Source organism: Engystomops pustulosus, chromosome 9 (assembly GCF_040894005.1).
Source record: "Engystomops pustulosus chromosome 9, aEngPut4.maternal, whole genome shotgun sequence".
Lineage (NCBI taxonomy): Eukaryota > Metazoa > Chordata > Amphibia > Anura > Leptodactylidae > Engystomops > Engystomops pustulosus.
The window spans coordinates 90,078,452-90,098,114 of record NC_092419.1 but is presented as its reverse complement, the minus strand read 5'-3'; the positions used below and the strand labels follow the sequence as shown (position 1 = coordinate 90,098,114).

The 19,663-nt window shown below is 45.3% G+C and overlaps 1 protein-coding gene across 2 annotated transcripts in view; it reads right to left on the bottom strand.

Annotated features, from left to right (window-relative positions):
* RABGAP1 (RAB GTPase activating protein 1) overlaps window positions 1-19,663 on the bottom strand; it is a 127,594-nt gene that overhangs the window by 13,047 nt on the left and 94,884 nt on the right. For both annotated transcript variants that reach the window (XM_072124884.1, XM_072124885.1), the window contains exons 18-21: window positions 18,935-18,976; window positions 18,706-18,834; window positions 7,648-7,740; window positions 6,751-6,861 (exon numbers count right to left, since the gene is read on the bottom strand). In XM_072124884.1, coding sequence (XP_071980985.1) covers window positions 6,751-6,861; window positions 7,648-7,740; window positions 18,706-18,834; window positions 18,935-18,976 — 375 coding nt within the window. The remainder of the gene's footprint in view (window positions 1-6,750; window positions 6,862-7,647; window positions 7,741-18,705; window positions 18,835-18,934; window positions 18,977-19,663) is intronic.

The window sequence follows — 19,663 nt, the reverse complement described above, 5'->3', positions numbered from 1 at the left end:
CACGCTCCAGTATAAATAGCTATTTGCCAAGTTTCGGCTTGCTGGCAGTGAATAGAAAAAATTCTTGTTACATTCAGTACTTGATATTTTTGCTGAGATATGCAACTTTCTTAAAATTTAAGAATAAAAAATAAATAAATACACCGTTCAGTGTGTGAAGAGCCAGTTGGCAGGGATGTGGGTTAGTAACTTTACATAGACTCAGATGCCAGTTTTGCACACGAGTATCCACAGCTGCCAATGCGGAGAAGACAGATGCTGCGGCCTCAAGACTGGCACCCATTAGGAAACTGGTTTAGTAAAATTCCTTCTTACTCAACACAGAGAACACATTTCTCTCCTATTCTCGTCTCCAAGTGCATACCTTTACTGAAACAATGCAACAAACATTCAACAGCTGCGCTCAGCCATTGTGGCTGCTGTGACCCGGACGTTCTGACTATTGCCAGTAGTTTTAGGCTACTGGGCGCTGGTGGGCACCAGTAACCCCAACATTTAAGGTGTATGATAAAAGAAGGCTTGGCCAGATACAGGCTGTAAGTACAGGCGGTCCCCTACTTAAGAACACCTGACTTACATACGACCCCTAGCTACAAACGGACCTCTGGATGTTGGTAATTTACTGTACTTTAGACATAGACAGCACAATAAACAGCTATAACAGGTATCACTGGTGTCTACAATGAAGCTTTATTATTAATCCTGGTTCTTATGACAACCCAACATTTTTAAAATCCCCACAGAGACAAAAAAAAACAAAAAAAAATTTGGCTGGGGGTTACAATGATAAAGTATACAGTTCCGACTTACATACGAATTCAACTTAAGAACAAACCTACAGACCCTATCTTGTATGTAACCCGGGGACTGCCTGTATAAGCCTAACATACAATAATACAGTGAAATACTATTGATGTCGAAGCATTATAGAAGTGGTTAAACAATCCATCTCACATATCCTGCTTAAAGGGAGTCTAGCATCAGTTATGACCCTACAAAGCTGCAGCCAGTGTGAGGTATTGGCCCTGAACATATGTGTAACCATAGCTATGTGTTAGCAAAGCTGTGAAAAATTGCATTTATATTCCAAGATTGTAGCTGGACTCTGGATTGTAGCTGCACTGGAGGTAAGTCTTCACACTCTTTAATCTCTTCATTGATAGTGCTCTCCAGTATTTCACCTGTGCTGTATGATGGGGTTGAACTATGTTCAGTGAAGAGATCTCATACACCAGTGCACCAAGTCCAGCTACAATCCTTAATCATAAATGTTGCTTACAACACAAACAAAATGTATGGTTACACAGCTACCCAGGACAATTTATTTTAAAGTCACGGCTCTTGGCAGCTGATAACATGAAATAAACGTACAAATAATATTTTCATATATACTATATACACTCACCGGCCACTTTATTAGGTACACCTGTCCAACTGCTCGTTAACACTTAATTTCTAATCAGCCAATCACATGGCATGTAGACATGGTCAAGACAATCTCCTGCAGTTCAGACCGAGCATCAGTATGGGGAAGAAAGGTGATTTGAGTGCCTTTGAACGTGGCATGGTTGTTGGTGCCAGAAGGGCTGGTCTGAGTATTTCAGAAACTGCTGATCTACTGGGATTTTCACGCACAACCATCTCTAGGGTTTACAGAGAATGGTCAGAAAAAGAAAAAACATCCAGTGAGCGGCAGTTCTGTGGGCGGAAATGCCTTGTTGATGCCAGAGGAGAATGGGCAGACTGGTTCGAGCTAATAGAAAGGCAACAGTGACTCAAATCGCCACCCGTTACAACCAAGGTAGGCAGAAGAGCATCTCTGAACGCACAGTACGTTCAACTTTGAGGCAGATGGGCTACAGCAGCAGAAGACCACACCGGGTGCCACTCCTTTCAGCTAAGAACAGGAAACTGAGGCTACAATTTGCACAAGCTCATTGAAATTGGACAGTAGAAGATTGGAAAAACGTTGCCTGGTCTGATGAGTCTCGATTTCTGCTGCGACATTCGGATGGTAGGGTCAGAATTTGGCGTCAACAACATGAAAGCATGGATCCATCCTGCCTTGTATCAACGGTTCAGCCTGGTGGTGGTGGTGTCATGGTGTGGGGAATATTTTCTTGGCACTCTTTGGGCCCCTTGGTACAACGCCACAGCCTACCTGAGTATTGTTGCTGACCATGTCCATCCCTTTATGACCACAATGTACACAACATCTGATGGCTACTTTCAGCAGGATAATGTGCCATGTCATAAAGCTGGAATCATCTCAGACTGGTTTCTTGAACATGACAATGAGGTCACTGTACTCAAATGGCCTCCACAGTCACCAGATCTCAATCCAATAGAGCATCTTTGGGATGTGGTGGAACGGGAGATTCGCATCATGGATGTGCAGCCGACAAATCTGCGGCAACTGTGTGATGCCATCATGTCAATATGGAGCAAAATCTCTGAGGAATGCTTCCAGCACCTTGTTGTATCTATGCCACGAAGAATTGAGGCAGTTCTGAAGGCAAAAGGGGGTCCAACCCGTTACCAGCATGGTGTACCTAATAAAGTGGCCGGTGAGTGTATACACTATCATTGTACAAAATTAATAAAGAACATTTATGTATTGTATTAGCCCCTTGAGTAAAATTTAACTGCAGGGTGAAAAAAAACAAAAAAAAAACTCCCACAATGGCTTAACTGCTGTTGATTTGTTATCCACAACCAAACAAAAAAGGCCCAAAAAAAACCAAGCCCTTCTAAAACTGCTGAAGAAAGAATAAAAATCCTCTGTGTAGTCCCAGGGACTCTTGATGGATTTTGATGGTAGAAATTCTTTTAGGGGTTAATAATTGAATAAATAATATTCTTTTTGAACCAGGATCATTGAAGATGTGGGCAGGGACAGTACCATCCATAAAATGATCGCAGTATGTACAGCAGCTGGAATCGGCAACGTTTGGAAATAAGGAAACAAGGGAAATATGCGGAGAACATGCAGAAACCACAGGATAAGGAGAGGGGAATACATCAGAGTTAATAGGTAGTAAAATAGATTTTAAAATGAAGCTACAAGTAGTTTCAGAAAGGCAAAGTTCATCTAACTAGGAAAAAGAATTAAAGGAACAGAAAGCTAAAAAAACAGATTCCCCAGAGTCAAGTCAAAGGAAGGGAGAGCATAACTTTTTTTCATAATATTTGACATCTGTGTGTATTATCCCTGTACTGTGACATCACTGTGTGTATTATCCCTGTACTGTGACATCACTGTGTGTATTATCCCTGTACTGTGACATCACTGTGTGTATTATCCCTGTACTGTGACATCACTGTGTGTATTATCCCTGTACTGTGACATCACTGTGTGTATTATCCCTGTACTGTGACATCACTGTGTGTATTATCCCTGTACTGTGACATCACTGTGTGTATTATCCCTGTACTGTGACATTACTGTGTGTATTATCCCTGTACTGTGACATCACTGTGTGTATTATCTCTGTACAGTGACATCACTCTGTGTATTATCTCTGTACAGTGACATCACTGTGCATGATCTTTGCACTGTTCCACCACATCCCAAAGATGCTCTATTGCAGTGGTTCTCAACCTGTGGGTCGGGACCCCAGCGGGGGTCGAATGACCAAAACCGGGGGTCGCCTAAAGCCATCGGAGCCGCAATATTACTGTGTTTTTACTGTGAGTTGCATGGTTTGGGGTCACCACAGCATAAGGAACTGTATTGCGGGGTCACAGCATTAGAAAGGTTGAGAACCACTGCTCTATTGGATTGAGATCTGGTGACTGTGGAGGCCATTTGAGTACAGTGAACTCATTGTCATGTTCAAGAAACCAGTCTGAGATGATTCCAGCTTTATGACATGGTGCATTATCCTGCTGAAAGTAGCCATCAGATGTTACAGGGTACATTGTGCTCATAAAGGGATGGACATGGTCAGCAACAATACTCAGGTAGGCTGTGGCGTTGGTACCAAGGGGCCCAAAGAGTGCCAAGAAAATATTCCCCACACCATGACACCACCACCACCAGCCTGAACCGTTGATACAAGGCAGGATGGATCCATGCTTTCATGTTGTTGACGCCAAATTCTGACCCTACCATCCGAATGTCGCAGCAGGAATCGAGACTCATCAGACCAGGCAACGTTTTTCCAATCTTCTACTGTCCAATTTCGATGAGCTTGTGCAAATTGTAGCCTCAGTTTCCTGTTCTTAGCTGAAAGGAGTGGCTCCCGGTGTGGTCTTCTGCTGCTGTAGCCCATCTGCCTCAAAGTGTGACATACTGTGCGTTCAGAGATGCTCTTCTGCCTACCTTGGTTGTAACGGGTGGCGATTTGAGTCACTGTTGCCTTCTATCAGCTCGAACCAGTCTGCCCATTCTCCTCTGACCTCTGGCATCAACAAGGCATTTCCGCCCACAGAACTGCCGCTCACTGGATGTTTTTTCTTTTTCGGACCATTCTCTGTAAACCCTAGAGATGGTTGTGCGTGAAAATCCCAGAAGATCAGCAGTTTCTGAAATACTCAGACCAGCCCTTCTGGCACCAACAACCATGCCACGTTCAAAGGCCACAAATCACCTTTCTTCCCCATACTGATGCTCGGTTTGAACTGCAGGAGATTGTCTTGACCATGTCTACATGCCTAAATGCACTGAGTTGCCGCCAAGTGATTGGCTGATTAGAAATTAAGTGTTAACGAGCAGTTGGACAGGTGTACCTAATAAAGTGGCCGGCGAGTGTGTGTGTATATATATTATATTAATATATATATATATATATATATATATATATATATATATATATATATATATATATATTAATATAATATATATACACACACACACACACACACACACATATACCTATGCTTACATAGCTATGCTTCCAGCAAATATAAGGGGTCCCCTAATACTGTGGAATATTTGGGGAATTACTGGTGATTGAAGCAATTACAAATACTCATGAAAACCATTAAACTAAGAAACTGTTTAATATTTTTATGTTTAGCCCGGTAAATTTAGAAAGGGTAAACGCCAATCTTCCCATAAATGACCATAGTCTGCAAATGTTGTAAAACTTCTCACTGTGCGCCTTACATACTAAGCATGATACAATTAATACATATGTACATATTAAACAGCTCAACATATTATAAATGAAAGCTGATAATATACTCATACATGGATGTAAAAGGCAGTGGGGCAGACTTATCAAGCTGTCTAAAAGTAAGAATGTCCTTATTTGCCCATGGCAACCAATTACAGCTCAGCTTTCATTTTACCAGTGCTCATGAATATTTTAAAGGGGAGCTGTGATTGGTCTCCACAGGCAAACAAGTCTTACTTTTAGACAGCTTTGTGTATTTACCAATGTGTATTTACTGAAGATGATAGCGGATGTAGCCTGCCAGATTTAACGGAAACCTACAACTATCAATGCACCTATTAAGGTAGATCCGATGGTAGGTCCATCTAACGAATGTAAGGATAGCCCTTTTTAGAGCTAATCCTTTACTCCCCTCTATTTTTTCTAATCATGTGTCACACATATGCCACCGTAAACAAGAAGTTTCTAATAAAAAATACAGTGTAGAGTCCAGGTGACCTGCTCTATTGGGCAACCCCTGGGCTGTATGTGGTCAACAACACTGTGCATAGCTCTTTTTTTGCACTCCCATAGACTTCAAAGGAGAAAAAAATTAGGCCATTTTATATTTTTTTACATTGTGGTCTGACTGTCAGTGTGGCGAGAAATACGGTAACCATATACGTAGCGCTATTTCCCATTGAAGTCAAAACTGGTGCAGTGTGAAATATGTACAGGCGCTCCTGCTCTGGCAGAATGCACCATTTTCTTTTGGTGCACTCTGTTAATGCTGAAATGCTGAATTGTGGTGCACGACAGTAAAAATTGTGGTGCAAACTCCGACTTTTTTTTTGTCTTATGGGATACAGTGCAGCTCGACACAAAACTGACTAGAAATACATGTGCAGGCAGTTTGCATGTTCTAGTGCAAAGTCAGACAAAAAGAAACCGGCACTAACGCTTTAATAAATGTGGCGTAATGGGGGTGTTTTTTTAATGAAAAAAACAAAAACAAAAAAAAAAACAACTTGCAGTGGCCTTTGTTGCCCGAGGCCTAACCGAGACAAACCCTTAAATCGGGTAGGAGGTCTCTCTTCGGAATGGTCTTCAAAAGGAAGTTGTGTAATTTTTCCTTTCTCCTGTGGGGGTGCTGCAGATAAGCTGTACACCCACTGACAGGTCACCATACAAATCACATCTGATCTCTGGGGGTCACAGCTTTTATATAGAACGTTACCTGAAGACAAGCTTCTGTTTAGAGCAGTTCACAACCTAAGGCTACATTCAGACGATGTATGCCCACAGTACCGTAGTACGGCGGGCATACATTGGCGCTGCGGGGAGGAGCAGGGGAAGAGCGCAGCTCATCCCCGCCCCTCTCCATAGGAATATACAGAGCACGGCGCGGTATCACGCAGAAAGATAGGACATATCCTATTGTTCTACGGGCTACGGAGCGGTACGGTGCCGCACTGTACCACTCCCGTACGTTGTTGTGAGCCCATAGAATTGTATGGGGGACGTATATCAGCCGTATATACGCTCCCCGTACGTGGTGTGAATGTAGCCTTAGTCATTACATTAAACCATTGCACGTGCCATCACATTTTATCTATATTGCTGAGGTCACATAGACAGACAGGTTTCTTACATTATCCAGGTCCTTCCTCAGGGCAATCTTGCTGGTAACTAATTCATGAGCCAAATCATCGTTCTCTTGCTCCAGCCTCATGTTTGCCTCCTGGAGTCGTCGGTTTTCACGCTAGAAAAACAAATATATATATTAGTAGAGCGTCTTAATCTTTAGTTGTATGTACAGGTATATACTGTCGATCAGGTGCCTCCGCTATACATAGCCTGTCCGCGGTAAAATGATTAAGCTTTGCTAGACATGAAGTCAACCTGAACAAACCTATGATGCCAGGATACATATTAACTACTCCGGGCTCAGCCATGTGAAATAAGTAACATAGCGATCACACATCCGAGCATAAAAGAAATCCAATGAATGTAATAACATCCATACATCAGACGTGACTGTGTACTTACCGCTGGTAGTAACAATGGTAAATGGACGCCTTCATTTCTCCAGTTTTATAGAGACAAATAGGCATCTGACATGAATCACATAGAATATTCTTAAGTATGTTTTTATTCTTCATACTTTCTGTCAAAATCTCACACGTAAAGAGGAAATGTGGCGTCAATTGTCTCTGGAGAATGTAGCGCAGTGTAATTTATCACTGCTGTAAAGGGAACCCTTCAGGTTTCTATGCATTACCACATATCAGTAAGGGAAATCCCCTCCAGTTCTGTTTAGGTCCATGAAAAAAATGTAAATAAACTATATATAAACTATAATAGAAGTGCATGGTGAAAATGACACGTCTGCTCCTCTGGTCTTCAGGAGTCATAAGGCGCTGTTCAGAAAGAGTCTTGTATCAGGATACTTACCTGCTCCCCATTCAGGACACAAGCACACTTGGGCAAGCCGAGAATGCATGTGTAATAACATGATCGCGAGGAATGGCTGTCATTGATCACTCACCTCAAATCTTTCAACAGGGTCTTCCTGCTGTGCCTGCTGCTCTCTCATCATGTGATATTCACGCTCGTATTTTTTGAGCTTTTTCTGGCTGATCTATGAAGCAAGAAAAAAAGACTGCAGAGTAAGTTTTTGTTTTCCCCCCAACCATGTATAATCATTAGCATCTATGGATTGATGGGGCCCATTCTGACACCTTCGGCCCCATAACAGTTGATAGGCCTGGTACAGGGGTAGTTACAGCAAAAACTGGAGGCAGCCACCAGGCCAATGGCAATGGAACAGTTATTGGGGGGTCATTTTAACTTTTCAATAAGTATTATTTGTTTGGGAAAAAAAACAAATCAAACAAATCATTAGACACATGTAAATTAACATTGATGATTCTTTTGGTACATAAATGTTACCGAAACCCTAATCTCATAAGGAAAGGGATTATCCATGAAAATCTGCTTCATCCAATGACAATACCAGATGTGACATCCCTACAAAACAAAGGTGATATCCCTTGTATGAGGAGACTACTCATTGGTAACAAGGAACAGGCCAGACATTCAAGTTCGAAAACCTGGCACGGACATAAGCCGGATTGGTGGCTGAACAGCAAATCTGGCAAAAGGACACCCCTAACAACTAGCTGTGGCTACGATTGCCCAAGAGAACCCTTTTATTAGTGGTGTCCATATTGCTAGTCCGGCAATATGTCCAGGTCAGGCGCCTGAACTAGAACTTTCTGTCTGCTCATCTCTGCTCACTGGATGAAGCAGGGACTGGAACTACTGGAGAAATGGCTATGATTAACCAGGGTGTCCCAATCATAGCCATGGCTAACTGTTAGGAGCATCAACTTGCAGGATTGAATGTTCGGTAATATGAACCAGGTACGGAGAAAAGTTCCCAAACAAGAACCCAAGCCTACCCTTCGTGTCCGCTTGTCTCTAAGTAGACCATCCCTTGCCTAATCAATGAAGCCTGCGAGTTTTAATAGGGCACATGTAGAGGAGAAACCTTTATCTGAATAATCCAGAAATACAGAATTATAAAGAATATATAATGAATAAAGGTTACTAAAAATATAATAGTGAGCTGTAAGTTAAAAGTAAAAAAAACATCAATTATGGACAATTTTGGTGCCAGGGAGTCATCAGTGCAGCTCTGTCCTGAAATAAATGCGACTTGTGAAAAGAACAAGACAAACTATTTCCATGGAGGCCTAGGAGGACAGGCCTGGCGGGTGGCAGCTGACGTCCTGGAACGGTTCCATGCAGTTTTTTTTTCAATCTATATGAATTTATGTTCTGCCATCTATTCTTATAACACCAGAAGCATGTGAAAATGTCTGATAAGTGGGACGCGGCTCCAGAATAACACAGATAAGAGACAGAATGCAGAAATCGGCAGGATACTTACAAACGTGAATCAGCAAAGAGGAGCAGCCGCTGAATGCAGCTTTCCTCAGGCATACCGAGAGCACAGACAGGATATCCTTGGATGGAAACAAAACCTCCTGCATTATTAACCACTTTCCAGAATAGCAGAATAGCTCACTAACAGCGGGCACGGAGCACGCAGCTCAGCCAACAATTACAGATACTGATCACCGGGCAGAGAGCTAAATACTGCAGATCCACCATCACCGGGTGTCCTGACAGATCCTCCATAATGAAGAAACCGAGACATTCCATATGATTCACTATGATGTATATGATAAGGTATAAAATCATTCTGTAATGTCTGTGGATAATACCCTGCTTCATCGGCAACACTGTGACTTTACAACATAAGTTAAGATTTTGAACAAAACCGCACAAATGAATTGTACAGATGATATAGTAAACTTTGTAATCTATGTGTGTCCTTTTTTCTCTACCTTTCTTCCTTATATAAGAAGTTTCTGTAAATCACCTTCATGTCCTGTATCCACTGTCAGCCAAGAGGAATCTGATAATGTTTAAAATTTTTTTTTTTTAACTTTTTTCCAGATTTCTAGATGGTCTAATCTCCTTAGGAGAAATGTTTTTGATTTATGTAAAGAGTTAATCATTAGCCTCCTTATCAGTGAGGTGGATGGACCTCAGAAGGCTTTGCGATACATTGCTCACTACAGGAGGAAGAAGCAGCTGCTATCATTCACATTGAGAGATTGTTACTAGAGGTCCTCATGGTTGGAGATACTCATTAAAACTAGTGATCACAGATAAGACACAGAGTTCCCCACCCTATGAAACATTCCTAACAGATCGCCCACCCAATAATAAGTCCCCAGAATAGCCCTAAACCAATGAAATGTCCCCAGCAGAGCCCCCCTCACCCAATAAAAAGGTCCCCCAGCAGAGTTCCTTCGACGTCCCCCATTAATGAAATTCCCCCAACAGTGCTCCCCTCCCATAAAATGTCAAGGCAAGGCTCCCCCCTAATGCAATGTTCCCAGCAGCGCTTCCCCTAATTAAATGCCCCAAGCAGTGCTCGCTCATTAATGCCCGCCCCCCCCCCTCCCCCAGGAATTGTCCCCAGAGATGGCCCCATAAAAACAAAGACAACATTTAACTCTGGCGCTCCTCTTCCCCCCATGGCTCTGACTTCATCTCTTCAGGTTCCTAGCAGAGGTACGTCACTGCCGTTTGCCGACGCGGCCGTAGCAGGCACATGCAGGCGTGCCTCTGCTAGAAACCTAAAGAGATGAAGTTGGAACCAGAGGGTGAAGAGAAGCGCCGGATGTAGTACTGGGTTTTGGTTTTTCCAAGTTTAAGTTTTCGGCCACGGCCCGGCAGTTGCAGACCGCCGTCCTACTGCACATTGTACAGAGGAGAGGACGCTGCTGCAGCCAGTTGCTCCCATGTCAAATATGAGATGACTTCTACAATCCACCAATTTTAAAGGAATTCCGTAAGTAAGCTACATCTGACTGCAGTCCTATTTTTTTTTTTAAGCAGTCGTGGACCTAAACTATACGGGGGACCTTTATCAGAGCTTGTAGAGCAATCTTCCTAGTACAAGCCCTCAAATAATAACAATGCCTAGCAAACCACCAAAGATTGTGGTGTAAAGGATGAAATAATCACAGAGTCATGTAAGAGGGTGCGACCGCCAGGGGATTCCTGGCTCACATCCGCACACGCTCTATAGCCTGCGACTGTTCAAGCTGGTTAATAGTGCAAGGGGAGAAAGGGGACTTCATCATACGCCTGCGCACAAAGTGCTTGCGTATGGAGTAATCTCACCCTATGTGTTTGGGCGGCATGGTGTGTAGCACTTCTGCCTTGCAGCGCTGGCGTCCTGGGTTCTAGTCCCAGGTCAACATCTGAAAAGAGTTTGTATGTTATCTTCGTGTTAGCATGGGTTTCCTCCGGTTTCCTCCCACACTTCAAAACATACTGGTAGGTTGTTTAGATTGTGAGCCCCATGGGGACAGACACCAATTTGTCATGCTTTGTGCAACGCTGCGTAATCTGTGTGCGCTATATAAATAAAGAATTATTATTATTATGGCGCAAATCACAAAGCTCTGTACTAATAAATTGATGATGGTGGTAACTGAAACTTAATTCAACAAATATTGCTTTCTACTTGAAAAATCTCCGTTTTGGCTTCTCAATAATAATAAAAAAAAGCATATTTATGATATATGCATTCAGCACATGTTTAGGTCATGAGAAGGACTTTCTCAGTCTCTCAGAAGGCAATGGGAAGCAAATACACAGAGCGGCTTGTTAGCATTAAATAGGATGTAAAGTAATAAAGGACGAGCTGTACTTACAGCGTTTTCTCATTCTTCCAATGAACTCGCCTGATGCCATAATGAGAATATGCAACGATCCGGAACAGTGGAACTATCCTGGAAATTGTGTTATCAGGATTAACAGATGGGTTTATTGTCTGATCATGCACTACAAGAAAGTTTGTGGATTTACATATTTATGTAATCAGGAAAGCCTAAAAATCCCCCAGAGGTACCCGAGACATCATAGTGAAAGCAGAAAATATCCTTGTGATGTGTAATGCGCAGGAAAGGAGAAATCAGAGAGATGTATAAATTAGCTGAGAGCAGCAGAACTGTGGCTTCATGTGTGACAATTACAATGTGATGTAACAGCCTGGGGTCATACACTGCAGAATCACTGCAAAACCACCGTGGCCACCAACACCTGCATGGTCGGAGACTCTAAATCCTCAGGTTTTACATGGTAAGGTATGAAATAACTCATATGTAATTAAAAAAAAATCCCCTCCAAAGCAAATGTGAGAGAAGAGTCACTTTTAGAAGCTTGAGAAAGAAGCATCCAATGACAGTGACCCTTTCGAACCGGCCGCTAATGTCTTAAGTAGGTCCGGAATCTGAAGCGATGTCTTTAGACCATGCCATACTGTGTCTGTTCTGCTCACACACTTTCCACAAGCCGTGCATCACCACCTGGATGCAGGGAGCAGAGACTTGTCCTATCTGCAGGGCTCGAATCCGGGTGTTACTCCCAACAGTGCTGCCCGGAACAAGGAACATCTACTTATTCATGGAATACAGAGGGAACACCTGGAGGAAACGGATCTTCTGACCATAATATCATGAGCAGCTCCGGCGTGACCATTCCCCACCATTAAACAGCTGCCCTGGGGAATTTCCCCTATCTCTACCTTTTATATCCACCTCTCCTGTCTATCTCATCTATCTATCTCCTATCTATCTATCTGATAGATCAGGATATTTATGGTAAATAAACATTTTATTATTTCTCAGTTTACGGTGTTGTGTGTTAGTATTATTTGAGTACTATGTGACAGTGTTTCAGAGGATTTGTAGAAGTGACAACAATTATGGTGGATTGTAAAATTAAGACAATTACATATATATATTATATATTCATTTGTAATCGTCATTTTGGTCAAGTTAATTTGAAAGTTAATTTTTTTTTTTTTTTACTTTTTATAACTTTAACGCAAGGTAAAAATAAAACTCAAACAATATCCTGTAAAAATTGATAATTTTCACAAAAAAAAAACACTGCAAAAAGTAGAGCAGCTAAAAGTAAAGTTACAGCCATGAAACTACTATGTGCAGTAATATGCTACAAATGCCCAGAGTTCAGACATTTTCCTTGAATTGAGTTTAAAATTGTGAATCCAGCACAGAGGGGAGGAGCTTGTCCCAATAGCGGATGGGGTTAGAACAATTTGGCAGTGATCCTAAATAAGCAATACGTGTTTTGCATTGTTAACCATGAGAACAACCGTAGCTTCTCTCCTGATTTTTTACTGTACAGCTCATCCAGGGCTGCGCTCGTCAGGGTCATTGTATTTGTAAGCGCAGCACCAGCAGTACGTGTTCTACCATCACCATAGACAGGGGGCATCCTCTACACCTAGAGGAGAGGTGGTTCTACCATCACCATAGACAGGGGGCATCCTATACACCTAGAGGAGAGGAGGTTCTACCATCACCATAGACAGGGGCATCCTCTACACCTAGAGGAGAGGTGATTATACCATCACCATAGACAGGGGGCATCCTCTACACCTAGAGGAGAGGAGGTTCTACCATCACCATAGACAGGGGGCATCCTCTACACCTAGAGGAGAGGAGGATCTACCATCACCAGAGACAGGGGGCATCCTCTACACCTAGAGGAGATGAGGTTCTACCATCACCATAGACAGGGTGGTATCCTCTACACCTAGAGGAGAGGTGGTTCTACCATCACCATAGACAGGGGGCATCCTCTACACCTAGAGGAGAGGAGGTTCTACCATCACCATAGACAGGGGGCATCCTCTACACCTAGAGGAGAGGAGGTTCTACCATCACCATAGACAGGGGGCATCCTCTACACCTAGAGGAGAGGAGGTTCTACCATCACCATAGACAGGGGGCATCCTCTACACCTAGAGGAGAGGAGGTTCTACCATCACCATAGACAGGGGGCATCCTCTACACCTAGAGGAGAGGAGGTTCTACCATCACCATAGACAGGGGGCATCCTCTATACCTATGTGTGAAAGGGAGGGGAGGAGACTGTCTGCCTGCAGCCAATCCCGGGGCTGGATGTAGCAGCGCGGGAGATTCAGACAGAGGAGACCAGAGAGCTGCATACTCCGGAGACATGAAGGAGAAGGAGTCCAAGGAGAAGGAGTCAGCAGCCGGGGATCAGCCAGAGATAAGTGCTCCCTCCCCCCAGTGTCTCCTCACACTCTGCCTTAACCCCTTAGTGTCCTGTGTACAGCTATGAAGCTCTCCTGAGAGCTTCATAGCTGCATCATCCTCACATATCTTCCCCCACCACTGCATTTCTACATTAATGTGATGTTCTGCAGCGGTTGGCGTCTGTATGGGGATGTTCTGCAGCGGTTGGCGTCTGTATGGGGATGTTCTGCAGCGGTTGGCGTCTGTATGGGGATGTTCTGCAGCGGTTGGCGTCTGTATGGGGATGTTCTGCAGCGGTTGGCGTCTGTATGGGGATGTTCTGCAGCGGTTGGCGTCTGTATGGGGATGTTCTGCAGCGGTTGGCGTCTGTATGGGGATGTTCTGCAGCGGTTGGCGTCTGTATGGGGATGTTCTGCAGCGGTTGGCGTCTGTATGGGGATGTTCTGCAGCGGTTGGCGTCTGTATGGGGATGTTCTGCAGCGGTTGGCGTCTGTATGGGGATGTTCTGCAGCGGTTGGCGTCTGTATGGGGATGTTCTGCAGCGGTTGGCGTCTGTATGGGGATGTTCTGCAGCGGTTGGCGTCTGTATGGGGATGTTCTGCAGCGGTTGGCGTCTGTATGGGGATGTTCTGCAGCGGTTGGCGTCTGTATGGGGATGTTCTGCAGCGGTTGGCGTCTGTATGGGGATGTTCTGCAGCGGTTGGCGTCTGTATGGGGATGTTCTGCAGCGGTTGGCGTCTGTATGGGGATGTTCTGCAGCGGTTGGCGTCTGTATGGGGATGTTCTGCAGCGGTTGGCGTCTGTATGGGGATGTTCTGCAGCGGTTGGCGTCTGTATGGGGATGTTCTGCAGCGGTTGGCGTCTGTATGGGGATGTTCTGCAGCGGTTGGCGTCTGTATGGGGATGTTCTGCAGCGGTTGGCGTCTGTATGGGGATGTTCTGCAGCGGTTGGCGTCTGTATGGGGATGTTCTGCAGCGGTTGGCGTCTGTATGGGGATGTTCTGCAGCGGTTGGCGTCTGTATGGGGATGTTCTGCAGCGGTTGGCGTCTGTATGGGGATGTTCTGCAGCGGTTGGCGTCTGTATGGGGATGTTCTGCAGCGGTTGGCGTCTGTATGGGGATGTTCTGCAGCGGTTGGCGTCTGTATGGGGATGTTCTGCAGCGGTTGGCGTCTGTATGGGGATGTTCTGCAGCGGTTGGCGTCTGTATGGGGATGTTCTGCAGCGGTTGGCGTCTGTATGGGGATGTTCTGCAGCGGTTGGCGTCTGTATGGGGATGTTCTGCAGCGGTTGGCGTCTGTATGGGGATGTTCTGCAGCGGTTGGCGTCTGTATGGGGATGTTCTGCAGCGGTTGGCGTCTGTATGGGGATGTTCTGCAGCGGTTGGCGTCTGTATGGGGATGTTCTGCAGCGGTTGGCGTCTGTATGGGGATGTTCTGCAGCGGTTGGCGTCTGTATGGGGATGTTCTGCAGCGGTTGGCGTCTGTATGGGGATGTTCTGCAGCGGTTGGCGTCTGTATGGGGATGTTCTGCAGCGGTTGGCGTCTGTATGGGGATGTTCTGCAGCGGTTGGCGTCTGTATGGGGATGTTCTGCAGCGGTTGGCGTCTGTATGGGGATGTTCTGCAGCGGTTGGCGTCTGTATGGGGATGTTCTGCAGCGGTTGGCGTCTGTATGGGGATGTTCTGCAGCGGTTGGCGTCTGTATGGGGATGTTCTGCAGCGGTTGGCGTCTGTATGGGGATGTTCTGCAGCGGTTGGCGTCTGTATGGGGATGTTCTGCAGCGGTTGGCGTCTGTATGGGGATGTTCTGCAGCGGTTGGCGTCTGTATGGGGATGTTCTGCAGCGGTTGGCGTCTGTATGGGGATGTTCTGCAGCGGTTGGCGTCTGTATGGGGATGTTCTGCAGCGGTTGGCGTCTGTATGGGGATGTTCTGCAGCGGTTGGCGTCTGTATGGGGATGTTCTGCAGCGGTTGGCGTCTGTATGGGGATGTTCTGCAGCGGTTGGCGTCTGTATGGGGATGTTCTGCAGCGGTTGGCGTCTGTATGGGGATGTTCTGCAGCGGTTGGCGTCTGTATGGGGATGTTCTGCAGCGGCTGTCGTCTGTATGGGGATGTTCTGCAGCGGCTGTCGTCTGTATAGGGATGTTCTGCATTGGTTGGCGTCTGTATAGGGATGTTCTGCATTGGTTGGCGTCTGTATAGGGATGTTCTGCATTGGTTGGCGTCTGTATAGGGATGTTCTGCATTGGTTGGCGTCTGTATAGGGATGTTCTGCATTGGTTGGCGTCTGTATAGGGATGTTCTGCATTGGTTGGCGTCTGTATAGGGATGTTCTGCATTGGTTGGCGTCTGTATAGGGATGTTCTGCATTGGTTGGCGTCTGTATAGGGATGTTCTGCATTGGTTGGCGTCTGTATAGGGATGTTCTGCATTGGTTGGCGTCTGTATAGGGATGTTCTGCATTGGTTGGCGTCTGTATAGGGATGTTCTGCATTGGTTGGCGTCTGTATAAGGATGTTCTGCATTGGTTGGCGTCTGTATAGGGATGTTCTGCAGCGGTTGGCGTCTGTATGGGGATGTTCTGTAGCGGTTGGCGTCTGTATAGGGATATTCTGCATTGGTTGGCTAATGTATGGGGATGTTCTGCAGCGGTTGGCGTCTGTATTGGAACAAGCTCGAATGTAAATTATCTATTTTTTATTTTACAGGGAATTACAATTGTTTTGGTCCAGTGGAAGCTTAGTACGGGGGGGGGGGGGGGGGGGAGGAACACTCCTTGCTGTACTAATGACTGCTGGAGCCATTGTTCTGTCAGTGTCCCTTTAAGCATATTGTACGGCTCTCGCAGAATTATATTTTAAAATATATGGCGCTTATGGCTCTCTCAGCCAAAAAGGTTCCTGACCCCTGCTCTACACCTAGAGGAGAGGCGGTTCTACCATCACCATAGACAGGGGGCATCCTCTACACCTAGAGGAGAGGCGGTTCTACCATCACCATAGACAGGGGGCATCCTCTACACCTAGAGGAGAGGAGGTTCTACCATCACCATAGACAGGGGGCATCCTCTACACCTAGAGGAGAGGTGATTATACCATCACCATAGACAGGAGGCATCATCTACACCTAGAGGAGAGGCGATTCTACATCTCCATAGACAGGGGGCATCCTCTACACCTAGAGGAGAGGCGGTTCTACCATCACCATAGACAGGAGGCATCATCTACACCTAGAGGAGAGGAGGTTCTACCATCACCATAGACAGGGGGCATCCTCTACACCTAGAGGAGAGGAGGTTCTACCATCACCATAGACAGGGAGCATCCTCTACACCTAGAGGAGAGGCGGTTCTACCATCACCATAGACAGGGGGCATCCTCTACACCTAGAGGAGAGGAGGTTCTACCATCACCATAGACAGGAGGCATCATCTACACCTAGAGGAGAGGCGATTCTACATCTCCATAGACAGGGGGCATCCTCTACACCTAGAGGAGAGGCGGTTCTACCATCACCATAGACAGGAGGCATCATCTACACCTAGAGGAGAGGCGGTTCTACCATCACCATAGACAGGGGGTATCCTCTACATCTAGAGGAGAGGAAGATCTACCATCACCATAGACAGGGGGCATCCTCTACACCTAGAGGAGAGGAGGTTCTACCATCACCATAGACAGGGAGCATCCTCTACACCTAGAGGAGAGGCGGTTCTACAATCACCATAGACAGGAGGCATCATCTACACCTAGAGGAGAGGCGGTTCTACCATCACCATAGACAGGGGGCATCCTCTACACCTAGAGGAGAGGTAGTTCTACCATCACCATAGACAGGGAGCATCCTCTACACCTAGAGGAGAGGTGGTTCTACCATCACCATAGACAGGGGGTATCCTCTAAACCTAGAGGAGAGGAGGTTCTACCATCACCATAGACAGGAGGCATCCTCTACACCTAGAGGAGAGGCGGTTCTACCATCACCATAGACAGGGGGCATCCTCTACACCTAGAGGAGAGGCTGTTCTACCATCACCATAGACAGGAGACATCCTCTACACCTAGAGGAGAGGAGGTTCTACCATCACCATAGACAGGGGGCATCCTCTACACCTAGAGGAGAGGAGCTTCTACCATCACCATAGACAGGGGGCATCCTCTACACCTAGAGGAGAGGCGGTTCTACCATCACCATAGACAGGGGGCATCCTCTACACCTAGAGGAGAGGTGGTTCTACCATCACCATAGACAGGGGGCATCCTCTACACCTAGAGGAGAGGTGGTTCTACCATCACCATAGACAGGGGACATCCTCTACACCTAGAGGAGAGGAGGATCTACCATCACCATAGACAGGGGGCATCCTCTACACCTAGAGGAGAGGTGGATCTCCCATCACCATAGACAGGGGGCATCCTCTACACCTAGAGGAGAGGAGGTTCTACCATCACCATAGACAGGGGCATCCTCTACACCTAGAGAAGAGGAGGATCTACCATCACCATAGACAGGGGGCATCCTCTACACCTAGAGGAGAGGAGGTTCTACCATCACCATAGACAGGGGGCATCCTCTACACCTGCAAGAGAGGAGGTTCTACCATCACCATAGACAGGGAGCATCCTCTATAACTAAAAGAGAAGCAGTTCTACCATCACCATACACCAGGACTCTTTACTGTAAGAGCAGTGACACTTTGGAAATCTCCATCGCAGGAGGTTGTTATGGAGAATATTTTATAAATATAAAAGAGAGCCCTGGATGCTTCTCATGAAGGTCAAAATATCATGGTATGGAAAGTAAATTTTCTATTAATTAGGGATTTATTCTAGACCTGCGTCTTTATTCCATCTAATATAATATGTTACTATGACAAAGATGTCATCACCCGGCCTGCCAGAGTCATAAATCTGACTGTGAGAGTTACCTTTAGACTGCAGGCCAGTTCCATTAATTTTTTAGCATTGTCTTCAGAACGATATCTTTTTGGAAGCTGAACGCGGAAGAATTTTAGAGCACCCTCAAAATCAGTAAGGAGTAGGTCATCCTTAGAGGTCTAGAAGAAATTAGAGAAAATGATGGAAAATGAAAGACCAAATCCATCTAACCAGGTTCCTACTTATTTTAGGATTTGAAAGCAGAATAAAAAGACCTACCTTCAATAACCCCAGTGCAACGTTAAATATGACACTTATTCCCTATGGACAAAAAAATAAAATAAGAATTAACTTAGGCACTTTTACACACAACCAAGCTTAATAGGGGTGCTGCCATCTTAGATGTGTAGGCTTGTATATATTAGGAGCACAAGACTGATAAACACTGTATATACATAGAAATCTTACCAGAGATGTAGACATCAGTGTGAACATAGGCAAGACTTGAACACATGTGATTCTTAGTAGCTACCGATATCTTTGCTATTTTTTCCTTAATGTTACAGAATAGTAATTTCAGAATAATTAGTAAAACTTCCAGTCCTAGACTGTCCACCATGCATTGGTCTATAAGAGGCATACTACCACCTTTACTATTAAATCTCGTCACTAGATTTTCCCTGTTAAACTACTAAAACCTCAGGTAAGGTACGAGATGCCCTTTCTAGAATTCCCTCTTCTATCCGAAATCTCAACCGTGTACTGATAAAAAAAAAATCTCCTGAATTAGAGCAGAGAAGAGTCATATTTTGCCAGAGATATGCTGAGAGGCTGCAGGTTATGCATCGCTTCAGACCCTCTGGTCCCCAGATACAGATCCTATCAGGCTTGTGATCTGTAGATACTTCCGTAAATGCCTGTGGCCCTGTAGCTTCACAGAAGATCAGATCTGAAAGAGGAGTTTGTCATCTCAGGCAAAACATGACTCTTCTCACCTCACTACCATGT